We start from the raw sequence: 13924 nt of genomic DNA, 5'->3' as shown, positions 1-13924 counted from the left end.
CATAAACAGGACCAATAAAATGAATATCCGATAGACTGTCAGAGAGCCGTACAGATGTAGCAGCCACTAACATTATAGTTTCTGAGTTATGTAATCAGTAAAGCAGGTTGTAATGAGATAATATTATCATGTTACAGTGCACCATGATATAGTGCCATGACTGTTTTCTTAAAGGGGTTGTCCACTTTGTAATATTCATGTGCATACAACTGAGATTCATGCTATTCCATAACGTCTGATCTGTGGAGTTCCTGGCTCTCAAATCTTCACAGATCTAATATGGATGACCTATCACAAGGATAAGTCATCAATATTAAAAAGTGGATAACCCCTTTTAAGAATTGCAATAACTGTAGCTGTGTGCTATGTGGTGAGAGGTGAGTAATTGGAGAGCGAAGGGCCATATACAGCTTATTCATTTCAGTTGGAGACAAAGTGTGCACATACAGTCCTATGAAAAAGTTTCGGCACCCCTATTAATCTTAATCATTTTTAGTTCTAAATATTTTGGTGTTTGCAGCAGCCATTTCAGTTTGATATATCTAATAACTGATGGACACAGTAATATTTCAGGATTGAAATGAGGTTTATTGTACTAACAGAAAATTTGCAATATGCATTAAAACCAAAATTTGACCGATGCAAAAGTATGGGCACCTTAACAGAAAAGTGACATTAATATTTAGTAGATCCTCCTTTTGCAAAGATAACAGCCTCTAGTCGCTTCCTGTATCTTTTAATCAGTTCCTGGATCCTGGATGAAGGTATTTTGGACCATTCCTCTTTACAAAACAATTCAAGTTCAGTTAAGTTTGACGGTCGCCGAGCATGGACAGCCCGCTTCAAATCATCCCACAGATGTTCAATGATATTCAGGTCTGGGGACTGGGATGGCCATTCCAGAACATTGTAATTGTAAGTCGATTTGGAGCAGTGTTTTGTCTTGCTGAAATATCCATCCCCGGCGTAACTTCAACTTCGTCACTGATTCTTGAACATTATTCTCAAGAATCTGCTGATACTGAGTGGAATCCATGCGACCCTCAACTTTAACAAGATTCCCGGTGCCGGCATTGGCCACACAGCCCCAAAGCATGATGGAACCTCCACCAAATTTTACAGTAGGTAGCAAGTGTTTTTCTTGGAATGCTGTTTTTTTTGGACGCCATGCATAATGCCTTTTTGTATGACCAAACAACTCAATCTTTGTTTCATCAGTCCACAGGACCTTCTTCCAAAATGAAGCTGGCTTGTCCAAATGTGCTTTTGCATACCTCAGGCGACTCTGTTTGTGGCGTGCTTGCAGAAACGTCTTCTTTCTCATCACTCTCCCATACAGCTTCACCTTGTGCAAAGTGTGCTGTATTGTTGACCGATGCACAGTGACACCATCTGCAGCAAGATGATGCTGCAGCTCTTTGGAGGTGGTCTGTGGATTGTCCTTGACTGTTCTCACCATTCTTCTTCTCTGCCTTTCTGATATTTTTCTTGGCCTGCCACTTCTGGGCTTAACAAGAACTGTCCCTGTGGTTTTCCATTTCCTTACTATGTTCCTCACAGTGGAAACTGACAGATTAAATCTCTGAGAAAACTTTTTGTATCCTTCCCCTGAACAACTATGTTGAACAGTATTTGTTTTCAGATCATTTGAGGGCCGGCTGTCCATGCTCAGCGACCATCAAACTTAACTGAACTTGAAGTGTTTTGTAAAGAGGAATGGTCCAAAATCCCTTCATCCAGGATCCAGGAACTGATTAAAAGCTACGGGAAGCGACTAGAGGCTGTTATCTTTGCAAAAGGAGGATTTACTAAATATTAATATCACTTTTCTGTTGAGGTGCCCATACTTTTGCACCGGTCAAATTTTGGTTCAATGCATATTTCACACTTTCTGTTAGTACAATAAACCTCATTTCAATCCTGAAATATTACTGTGTCCATCAGTTATTAGATATAGCAAACTGAAATGGCTGTTGCAAACACCAAAATATTTAGAACTAAAAATGATTAAGATTAATAGGGGTGCCCAAACTTTTTCATATGACTGTAAATGATTATTCTAGTAGAGTTCTCTTCCACCTATGTATAGCATTATAAATTATATAATGGCTAGTATAATTTTATATACGGCTACTATATAACTAGTATGGAGATGAATATAAGCTGTTTGATTCTTGTGAAAATTTCACAGAAAAAAGAAAAATCTTCCTATTTTATTTATTTATTTCCAGGGCAGCAAACTTCAAGAACTTCACATTCATCCAGCTGAACGAGGAATTCTCCCGTGGAAAAGGATTAGATGTTGGTGCTCGTGCCTGGAAAGGAAACAATGTCCTTCTATTTTTTTGTGATGTGGATATCTACTTCAATGCAGAGTTTCTGAACACATGCAGAATCAACACACAGCCAGGTATGACCTGTCCAGCTGTGAACTGCTCTCTGATCTCCAGCTTCCATTTTTATTTTATTTATAAATTCATGAATTATTACTCGGCGCTCTGCTATGGCGGAGCAGAGTACAGCATAATGCTCTCATAAGCACTGGTTGTCATAAAATCAGATTTCCTTTTTCTTTTTTATTTCTGTGTTTCATTCTTATAGGATATGTATCTGTTTCATTTTTAAGTAATTATATTTTTTTTAAACTTTTTTTTGCATTAGAAATGAAGTGATGATTAGTGTTAGGAATCATGATTTGAAGTAACGTATACACGTGTTTCTGGTATAGCATAGTATTGTGTTTTTAAAATATAACTGCACTAACAATATAAGTAACTGCATGCATAGCAATTCACTTATATAGTCTTATTCAAATTCAAATTACCCCGCTAAAACAGTGGTAGTTACCATAGCATATTATGGGTTATCAGATTCTTTATTTGTCTTCACTTTCACAAAGACTCATACTGACCTAAAGGGGAACAGGTGAATCTCCCATTGGGCACCTGAGCTATGGTGGGCCTACAGAACAAATTGTACTATACAGATAGGCAGCGCACAGCATCTCAGACAGAATCTGGGACCATATAATAAACTAGGTAGATTAATTATCAAAGTACCTATTTAATATTATAATAAATGACTGAAATGACATGTAGGGGCAATGGTTGGCTGACCTCCCTTCTCAACTGCACTGCAGGGGCCTCAATCACCAGTTATCTTGTGGCATCTTACTGTTACCTAAAGGCCTGGAATAGATAGACCCACTCCAACAGCACCTTGGGTAACAAGGGAAGAAAAAGGGATCACATCACTCCAGTTGTAGTTGGGTGCAGTAGTTGGATCACATCACTCCAGTTGTAGTTGGGTGCTCGAGTAGGGATCCATGCCATAATACATGGAACTGGTAGAACCAGCACTCCAAGGTATTTGATATGAATGTGATTAGTTTATTGATTATCAGACAAGCAATCCCAATAATTCATAATGTTTCTGTTGTGAGGTTGCAACCTTCTTTAGATACAGGCTGCTGCAATAGGAAAATGGGTGGAAGAATGCTGGAGGAAAGGCTTAGTGTAACCTTAGTGTAGAAGAAGCATCTTGAGCTGATAACATCTGAAAATACTACACGTTGTTAGAGTGTCTAAAACACTTGATAAATGGGGGTACAAAGCATGTTAGACAATCGTTTGGTGCAGAATTCTGGTGCATTTGTCTTGGTAAATTTTCCCTGGTGTGTCTGAGTAGTTTGCTTGCAGTTATTCTGTGATCCCTAGAATGAATTTTACTGATGGGCCCTCAGATGCGGGAATGCATAATTTTTAGAGATGAGCGAGTAGTACTCGATCGAGTAGGTGTTCAATCGAATATTACGGTATTTGAAATACTCGTACTCGATCGAATATTACTAGCTGTTCGAAGTTAAGATTCGATGCAGAACCAGCGTTAATTGGCAGAATGCTATACCTTGCCAATCAACGCTGGTTCTTCTCTTACCTTTAGAAGTCTTCTCCCTGCGCAGCGTCCCCGCGTCCTCTTCCGGCTCTGAATTCACTCTGCTTAGGCATCGGGCAGAGGACACGGGGACGCTGCGCAGGGAGAAGAATCCAGCCCGACCCTCACTCATGGACTTGGTAAGTAGAATTTGATCGAATGTTGCGTACCCCTGAAACGAGCATTTCCCCCCATAGACTATAATGGGGTTCGAAACCCGTTCGAACAAACAGTGGACGGCTGTTCGAATCGGATTTTGAACCTCGAACATTTTAGTGTTCGCTCATCTCTAATAATTTTGTTTTTGTTTGTTTACTTGAAATCTAGGAAAAGTGGAGTGATTTGAACTTTTAAGTTGTTTTTTAAAAAATCTTTTAAAATCTTTTAAATATTTTTAGAACTTTTTTTAAACTGTTTTATTAGCTCACCTAGTTTGTTTCATATACTGCAATATAATTGTATTTCAGTGTATGGGAAATTCGCTATAATTGGCCATTGTGACCTTTATAAGGGTCTCAACTGGGCAGGAGGGCATAAATAAAGTAATGCCCTATTACCTGACCTGCCCATCCCATAATATTAGAGGTAGGTTTCTGTGCCCCGTTGCTTCTTTATTGTGGAGGGAGAAGGGCATACAGAGGATATCTCATTTGTTCCATGACACTGAACTCTGTTGGTTCAGTTAGTAGGAGGCACAACAGAAATATTACTTGGATCCTATCCATTTTCTGCAGTTTGCTCAGGTCAAACATTCTTTTATTGCCAGATTATTATTTAAAGATCCAACATCTCCTCTTCTGTTACGGCGGATGTTGGGAAAGGGTTAATTGGATATGTTCTGTGATGCTCTCTTAAATTTGGGTTTTTAACTTCACTTGTTGAAGCTACATCATATTGCCTATTAATTTCTCCATTGCTGCTTTTATTTTCAAAACTTGCTCTCTCTGACATGGGTATTCTCTGCAAAACATTTTCTGGGTCTCTTTTCCTATACAAATACATGGTTGTGTGTGTATATAACTTCCTGTTAGTGAATCACTAACCTTCTCTGGGCACGTATGTCTCTACAGTGCCCAAGACAAGGTGAGCAAGGGAGTAATACATGACTGCAGAAATAAACTGTTATTTTTAACTATGAAGCAAAAGCTGCACCAACCAGGTCTACAAGGGAACTGTTTCATTTATTTATTGGAGCAATATATGGTGGACATTCCCTTTTTTTGCAGCATATAATTTATTAGATTTAGATGAGATTTTTAAAAATTTTATTGTATTTCATCTCATCTTTAGGGAAAAGAGTCTTCTATCCTGTCCTCTTCAGTCAATATAACCCTGCTATAATTTATGGACATCATGATGCAATTCCTCCCATTGACCAACAACTGGTAAGTGACTTGTACGCAACATTAGGTCATTGAATCAATGTAGTCTGTGTCTCCTTTTTCCTCACCTCTGAGGTTAAGCTCTTGGCATTCCTTTTATTCTAGCTGTAGCCAAGTCAAACAACCAGAGATTTGCAATTTATGTACTGGGCATTGATATTTAGGAAAGTCATAACATAGTTTCCAGAAGGTAGTGTGATGTGACCTTTAGTCATGATGAACAGCACAATCCTCTTACCAGACTTATACAGTGAATAATGTCCTAAGAGGGGAAGTGAACAAGAAAGTATATACCAGCATGCCAAAAAGAACCTTTTTTTTTTTATTTAACTTTTACTAAGCAGTTACCCACAGACACTGATGGACCCCATTGACCAAATTGGTATCCACAATTTTAAAGCTGAAAGTGGCATAGCCAAAAAGTCCTCCTTGCAGGACTTTTCTCTCAGCTGATTCTTGGAAGATTCTGCAATGGAGCCTTAGAAGAGAAGTGAAATTTATTGCTACATGGCCTTCATTAATAAGCTAATGTTTGTATACAGTTTTGTTTAATTGTGTCATCTCATGAGCGCAACTGCTTTCTATAAGCCCAATTAGGGTATATGCATGCAGTCCACGTCCCCCAATGTAATACAGGTAATAGTACATTCTGGTTTTCCCCTTGTGTCTGAAGCTGAAACCAGAGAGATCATCTAATTGCCAGGCACAGGGTCGGACTGACTATTGACTATTAGTTTTCATTTCCAAATGTACTTTCAGGGACTTCAGGGGCCCGATCGGGATATTCAGGGGCCCGATCGGGCTCCTGACCATCCCAAAATGGGCCCCTGTACTATTCCCTGCGAGTGTGTGAGAATTAGCATGCGCGGGGCTTCTCCTCCCTGCGCTGTGCACTGCCGACATGTAGCAGGACGTGTGCTGCCCCTCCCCCACACAGATCGGAGAGTGCAGGGGGAAGTCTGCCGGCTACTGCAATGAAGCAGAGCTTTCACCACAGGCCAGACAGGACAAAGCTGCACAGGAGCCTCCTCCATATCCAGTGCACCAGGCCAAATGTAAGTACATTTTTTGGGTAAAAATATGTATATTTAATGTTTGTATATTTGTGTAAAGTGTCTGATATACTGTGTGAGTCCTGTATGTTTGTAGATAGGTGTGTGTGTGTATATGTGTATGTACTGTATATTGTATATGAATGTATGTGTGTAAATATATGTTATATGTATTAGGCCTGGTTCACACCTGCGTTCAGTATTCCTTTTTGGGAAGTCCACTTGGGGTTCCCCCGAACAGAAACCTATACGCATTAAAAAGCGGTGAGCAATGAAACCACACGGACCCCATAGACTATAATGGGGTCTTTGTGTTTTCTGTGCGGTGTCCACACGAATCACATGGAGAGAAAAGGAGTACTTGCAGCACTTTTCTCACCACACGATTCTTGCGGACACTGCACGGAAAACACATGGACCCCATTATAGTCTATGGGGTCCGTGTGGTTTCATTGCTCACCGCTTTTTAATGCGTATAGGTTTCTGTTTGGGGGAACCCCAAGCGGGCTTCCCAAAAAGGAATACCGAATGCAGATGTGAACCAGGCCTAAGTATATCCAGCATATGAGTGTGTTTCTGTTTTCTTCTGTACATGTCTACCATTATGCATACTAGAATTGTATTTTATAGTGTGATGTTCAGTATACTGAGATGTTACAGGGGTTATCCAGGAATTACAGTTCTCTGCAAGGGAAAGGTCACAAATAAGAAAAAAAGCAAAACCCATACTCGCCTGTCCCCGGTGTCTCCACGTCCATCTGGTCCAGTGGCTCCCGGAGCGTTGTTCTGGCAGATGTCATCGCTACACGTGACTGCTGAGGCCAATCAGCGGCCTAAGGAAAGGACACGTGACATCACAGGTGACATATGTGAGTGATATCGCGGTTTCTTTCCTTAGGCTGCTGAGGCAGATGATTGACTTCATCAGTTACGTGTGGTGAGGACTGAAAAAACTCTGGGGCACCGCTGGAGCGGACAGGGGTAGGAGAATCAGGGACAGGTGAGTGTGGGTTTTATTTTTTTTCCTTCACCGGCCTCCTTGTAGAAACCTGTAATTCCTGGGCAAACCCTTCAAGGATTAGGCCCTACTGAGCAAAACACAGCTAACGCTGGATTCACACCAGCGTCTGGTCTCCGTTCTGAGGTTTCCGTCTTCTGCATGCAGAAGATGGAAACCTGTCGGACCAAGTCTGGCCGTGAGCGCCAGTGAGCGTTTTATGTTCTCTGCGGCAAAACCGTTTTAAACCGGACACAAAGTCTTGCATGTCCGACTCTGTGTCCGGTTAAAAAAAACAAAAACGTTTTGCCGCAGGAAGCACAAAACGCTCACAGGCGCTCACGGACGCACACTTCATTTGAACGGGTTTGAAAAATGCCTGCAGGTTTCCATCTCCTGCCCAGTTTCGGGCAGGAAACGGAAACCTGAAAGTGGAGAGCCGGGACGCAGATGTGAAGGAGCCCTTAAAAACACTTTCTATTTTTTTTAAGCACACAAGCATACTCTCCTGTTCCCAGTGTCTCCCAGTGCGGTCCAGTCCGGCATGTAACTACCAGCAGAACTGCAGGACCGGAGCACTGGGAACACATGAGTGTGGGGTTTTTTTTGTGTGCTTTGTTTTTCACCTCCCCGGAATAATTATAATAAAAAAAAAAAAATATTCTGGGCAACCTCTTTAAAGTGTGGGGCATTCGGGGGGAAAATTAAAGGGGTTGTCCAGGCATAATTTTCTATGGTTTATTGTCAGCATAGGCTATAAATGCCTGATCTGTAGGAGCCGACACCCAGCCCTCAGACCGATCAGCTGTATGGAGCCACTTCTGGCACCAGTCCTGTACACAATACGGGGCCAGAAGCAGAAAGCTCTGTCCACTGTATATCAGCCGGCACCTTCTCTGCATCTCGGCACTTATTGAAGTCAGTGGGAGCTGAGCTGTAGTGAATCTGCCAGGCAACTATACAGTGGATGAAACTTTCTGCTTCCAGTCCTGTATTGTGTACAAAACGGGCACCAGAAGTGGTTCCGTACAGCTGATGGGGCCGCGTATCAGCCCCCTAATGATCAGGTATTTATGGCCTACCATGAGGATACGCCATAAAAATAATTAAGCCTGGACATCAACTTTAATATGTATATGTATGAGTGTGTAGGTAACTGTTGTGTGCAGTTTTTGGAAATCGCAGCATGTCATTTATACCTACAGAAACACTTACAGCGTCCCTATAGGTATAATGGAAGCAGAAAGTCCTCGGAGGAAACCTCTGTGGAGTTTCTGCAAAAAGCGCTGCAGGAAAAACTGATGTGTCGGCGCCAGGGGTTTTCCTGCAGCGCTTTTTTGCTGCGGGACGCTGTGTTAGGCCTTGTCCTTATAGTGTGGTGTACAGTATATTGAGATGTTAAAAAGGACCTTTCACCTCCTGGGACACATGCAGTTTAATACACTGCTAGAGAGCTGACAGTGCGATGATTTCAGCGCACTTTCGGCTTTCCCGTTTTGTGCCCCCCGGTGAAGAGCTATCGGTGCCGGTATCGTAGCTATTCAGTGTCAGAAGGGCGTTTCTGACAGTCAGTCCGGATCGCCCTTCCTCACAGCAGCGCCTATAGCACTGTACTGTGCGCTCAGCGTCATCGCTGCCTGGTAAGCAGCGACCCCTCTCATAGTACAGCGCTATAGACACTACCGTGACGAAGGACGTTCCTGACTGACTGTCATAACGCCCTTCTGACGATGAAGATCTACGGTACCAGCACAGAACGTGAAAGCCAATAGTACACTGAATTCAGCACACTGTTGGCTTTCTAGCAGTGTATTAAACCTCATGTGCCCCAGATGGTGAAAGGTCTTCTTTAAGGATTAGGTGCAACAGCAAGATGCAACTAAAAAAACATTGTGGGAAAAAAATTGCAGTGAATCTCAATATATTTTTTCCACAGTGTTTTTCATTGAGCTTTTGTCCCCAGCACCCTGTTTGTCCCCGCCTGTGTCTGTTGCACATCGTATAGCGGGTGAGCAGCATGGCTCCTGATATGTTATTACCTTCAACCGCCCTGTCTTGGTATCGCTGGTTTGCAGGGATCCTGATGGTGGGCCCTAGACACCCCAGTCCGACCCTGGCCAGGCAGGCTTCAATATAAAAATGAGAGCGCTCCATTAACTAATGAAATTATTTTGTAACCTAAATCTGTTTGGATCTCCAAATTTTTTACAATTGGCTTGCAGAGATGCCAACACATATACTCCATATAAGTAGACAATATAAAAGGTACAGGCTATAATGAACATTTGATGGGTGTACAGGCCCACATAAAGAAATATGAAATGGTCTTGATGTTGCAGGTTATTATGAGAAAATTCCCATGGCTAAACAGACCTTTTGTGATACTAACTGTAAGCAATGGGAATGGAATCTCCATAATATATTCAAGCGAGGACCTCCCACCACCTCCACCAGTTCAACTTCTTAGCATCTGTTAACCCTAGAACGCATTCCTGGGGCCTCGCAGGCCTGCCAGGTTACTTGTTTTCTATTTTCTGTAAAAGTACTTTAGTTAGAATTTTGAAACTCTAGGTAATCCTCAGGTATATAGTTGTTAGTAATTTCCAGTTATTCATATATTTTTATGTTACAGACATTTCGGTATAACAACCTTTTTTTGAGACTACCCCATATTCACGCACCAGGGGCCTTTTAGGCTTGTTTACAATTATCATGGAATAACTAAAAAGAAATACTTTTCAAAGTTTATTGCAAAGTAAGGATGCATTCCCACTAGTGCTGGGGTCCGCCAGGATGGGATTCCGTAATGGATCTGACCTCCTGGTGACCCCAGCTAAGGCTGGCAGATGCATTCCTGGGGCCTCGCAGGCCTGTCAGGTTACCTGTTTTCTATTTTCTGTAAAATTACTTTAGTTAGATTTTTGAAACTCTAGGTAATCCTCAGGTATATAGTTGTTAGTAATTTCCAGTTGTTCATATATTTTTATGTTACAGGCATTTCGGTATAACAACCTTTTTTTGGGACTACCCCATATTCACGCACCAGGGGCCTTTTAGGCTTGTACTAGGTTTACATGTGATACTCAGTCTTTTTGTCTGTATTGTTGCTGGGGAAGAACTTTTATGGCTCTGCGATTGCTGGGAAGAGTGTGGGGGGAGGGAGAGGGGGCACCAGGGGCCTTTTAGGCCTGTACTAGGTTTACATGTGATACTCAGTCTTTTTGTCTGTATTGTTGCTGAGGAAGAACTTTTATGACTCTGCTATTCAAAAATCTAACTAAAGTAATTTTACAGAAAATAGAAAACAAGTAACCTGGCAGGCCTGTGAGGCCCCAGGTATGCGTCCGCCAGCCTTAGCTGGGGTCACCAGGAGGTCAGATCCATTACGGAATCCCGTCCTGGCGGACCCCAGCACTAGTGGGAATGCATCCTTACTTTGCAATAAACTTTGAAAAGTATTTTTTTTTAGCTATTCCATGATAATTGTAAACAGGCCTAAAGCCCCAGGTGTGTGAATGTGTAGATTTCTATGGGTACGCGTTCTAGGGTTAATAGGCGCAACTCCACTGATTCCAGCGTAGTTGGAGTTCTTTCTCTTTCTTCACAGCTCCCAAGTAATAAGTATAGTTAGTTTTGGTGCCTGATGTGCTGTTTGAGCCCTGTAGTGTCAGAAGGGCAGTATCCGGTGGGGGTATGATTCAGAGCTCCAGTCAGAGGCAGCTAGTGTCAGAGCTCAGAATCACAACCCCTTCCCTGCTCCTGTCTGACACCATCCTTATGATAGTACAGAGCCCAAATAGCACATCAGGCACCAAAATTAACAGCACTGATTGCTCAGGAACGGTGTGGGTTAGAGAAAAAAATTACAACTGAAGCTGGAATCAGTGGAGGGGCAACTATTAAATCACATAAAGAGCAGGACTTTTTGGAGGTGGTGAAAGATCCTCTTTAAATTCTACCTGTTTCAGAAATTGTGTGTATTTTGACTATTTTTTTCAAGAAATAATATCCCCTATTAAAATTTGTGACCAGCTATCTTTTCTTGTCATTGTTTTAACATTTCTCTCTGGTCTGTCAAGAAGGTTAGCTGCTATTCTATAGGAATGACAATTTTCCTGCAGCTTTACAATATGAATAACTTGTCTTTTCTGATATAGATCCCTGCCACTCAAAATGAATGAACAAAAATAAACCAAGACACACTTTACCCAAGAAATAAGTATCAGTCTGGCAGTACTCTGTGAGCGGAACATTGGAGCAGCAATCTCCCTCCAGTCCTTTGCTCCAGGTTGATAGCTGTCATACATTGATACATTATAATAAATTCCTAGTTCTATTCACTGGGCTATTTACAAAAAAAATATCATCACTCGTGGTTTTCACCATTAACGGGAGTCCGTCTGGTCCAAAATGCATCCCAAACTAATATTACTGTGATGTCGGGGCGTTTAATAGGTAGAGAAACATACCTATGTGGGCACAAACTGATAAAGCAATGCAGAGATAATTTTATTTTCTAGATATGCAAATCAGCCTGAAAGTGCGCTAAGGCAGGGTCTGATTTACAAGATACGCCTGCAGATAGAGGCTGAATATGTCAGTCATAGCTAAAGGGAAGATATTGCACACCGAATACTGAAGTATTTGCAGCTGTCTGCAGGCATCTCTGGCCCACCTTGCTGGTTGAATTGTAAATCCATAAGAAGATGATTCTCCGCATTGCTTCATCGGTTTATGACCAAAAAAAAGTTTGCTTGTGCTCTTGTTAAAGGCTCCTACACAGCACTATTATTGGTTTGGGAGGCATTTTGGACTATATGATTCTGTAACTTAGAATATTAGTATCAACACTTATTTACTGTAACTTGTTCTTCAGGAGAAATTATAAGCAATATATAAAATTGTTAATATGTTAGTAATTAACCCTTAAGTACTGTCATGGTGTCTATCATATACCACTACCATAGACATATCATTATGCTAGAAACCATGATATTACTTAAGGGTTAAGTAGTGAAATCATTTGCTTAGCAATTGTTTTACTTATTTACTTGGACATTGTCATTTTATGTTGTGGAGACTATTTTTTACAAAATGAGAACAGGAAGTGAGGACATATTGGGTGCTACTCTCAACACCAATATGTCTCCCATTGTAGATATTCATTTGGAAAGTATTCAGGCTCCACAGGTTAATTCTCAGCAATGGCTTGAACATGTTTTGCCAGCATGGTAATTAGTCGTGGGTTGCAAGACTTGTTTAGCACAGTTTTTAGTTGGTCCAGAGTTGCCATGATTTTCATCAAGATTATGAGAAAAATCCTATTTTAGCTCCTGAATATGAAAAATGGCAGCCACGTTTCAGATGCTACACACGCTGTTGGCCTTGTGGAAGTGTAACAAGTTTATCTATCTATTTTCAGTAAGAAATTACAATTTACTAAAGCACATGTATATTAGGAGAGCTGACATATGTGAAACCTACTGCATAGTGACATCTGTTGTCAGAATATTCACGCTTATGTTTGTATGTATGTACAGTAAGTGTGTGTTTCTACAGCGCCATCCTATTACAGTACCACACTGGAATAATACAGTGACCTCTTCAGGACTACCCATTCTATCACACGTTTGCATGGCTAGGTGCTTGGTTTTATACACTTGTGGTAATGGGACTGACTGAACCACCTGAACTGGGTGATGAAGAGGTGTGTTGTAATTCTTTTCTCCATATAGTTATGTGTGTGTATTTGTGATCATATGTGTGTGTATATAACAATGTTGCAATAACCTCAGCTGTAAGAGCCAATATTGTAGACTAGGCATTACTAATTATTTAATATTTCCTGAAAATGTAAATTTTGGAAAAAGAAATGCATTTCCAGTAGCTAATGGACATCCGTTCTTATCATTCGTGCACACAGTGTTGTACTCAGATTCAGATTGCCTCATGGGCAGCTTTCCAGGTCATTCAAATTAATGATGAAAGAGCTAGCATTCTGTCCTGCAGGTTCCCTTGTCAGGATCTCCTATCCATGTCTTTGCTATTTTAACCATTAGCATTTATTTCAGGGTGATGCTGATATGCTGCACATACAGCTTTTAACTACCATCATTATACATAATTGTATGAACATATAACTATATAGTCCTGTTTATATGAACATAGTTTTTATAAATGGACTTTAGTATTCTTTTATGTTTAATTACGCATGATACACATACAATTTGTAAGAACATATCCACTCATAGATGCATATAAGATTATACATAATTACTCTGTGCGATCTGAACAACCCTCAGCCATGCAAGCACGTGACCATGGATGTGACCTTAAAAAAGGGACTCCTATCACTCTAGGCTCCAAAGGAGATAAGCCCCCTAAATATACGCACTAGTATATGTAGCTGCCACTTATGGTACACAAGTCACTGAAATATAAAGAACACCCTCATATGCACCCTGTAGCACCACACAGTGTACCTCTAGGATGCTGGCATACAAAACGGTACAAATCTGAGTAGTATTTTCCCTTTTCTGGATTGTGGGTACATCGTAGAG

At 41.1% G+C, this 13924-nt stretch overlaps 1 protein-coding gene across 1 annotated transcript in view; it reads left to right on the top strand.

Annotated features, from left to right (window-relative positions):
* The window catches only part of CSGALNACT1 (chondroitin sulfate N-acetylgalactosaminyltransferase 1), a 257618-nt gene that overhangs the window by 226969 nt on the left and 16725 nt on the right, over positions 1-13924 (top strand). Inside the window, exons 6-7 of the mRNA XM_075283731.1 lie at positions 2232-2410; positions 5224-5318. Of these exons, the coding sequence (XP_075139832.1) occupies positions 2232-2410; positions 5224-5318 (274 nt within the window). The remainder of the gene's footprint in view (positions 1-2231; positions 2411-5223; positions 5319-13924) is intronic.

This window comes from Leptodactylus fuscus, chromosome 1 (genome assembly GCF_031893055.1).
Source record: "Leptodactylus fuscus isolate aLepFus1 chromosome 1, aLepFus1.hap2, whole genome shotgun sequence".
Lineage (NCBI taxonomy): Eukaryota > Metazoa > Chordata > Amphibia > Anura > Leptodactylidae > Leptodactylus > Leptodactylus fuscus.
The sequence above is the reverse complement of the archived record's forward strand: the minus strand, read 5'-3'. Positions and strand labels throughout refer to the sequence as shown.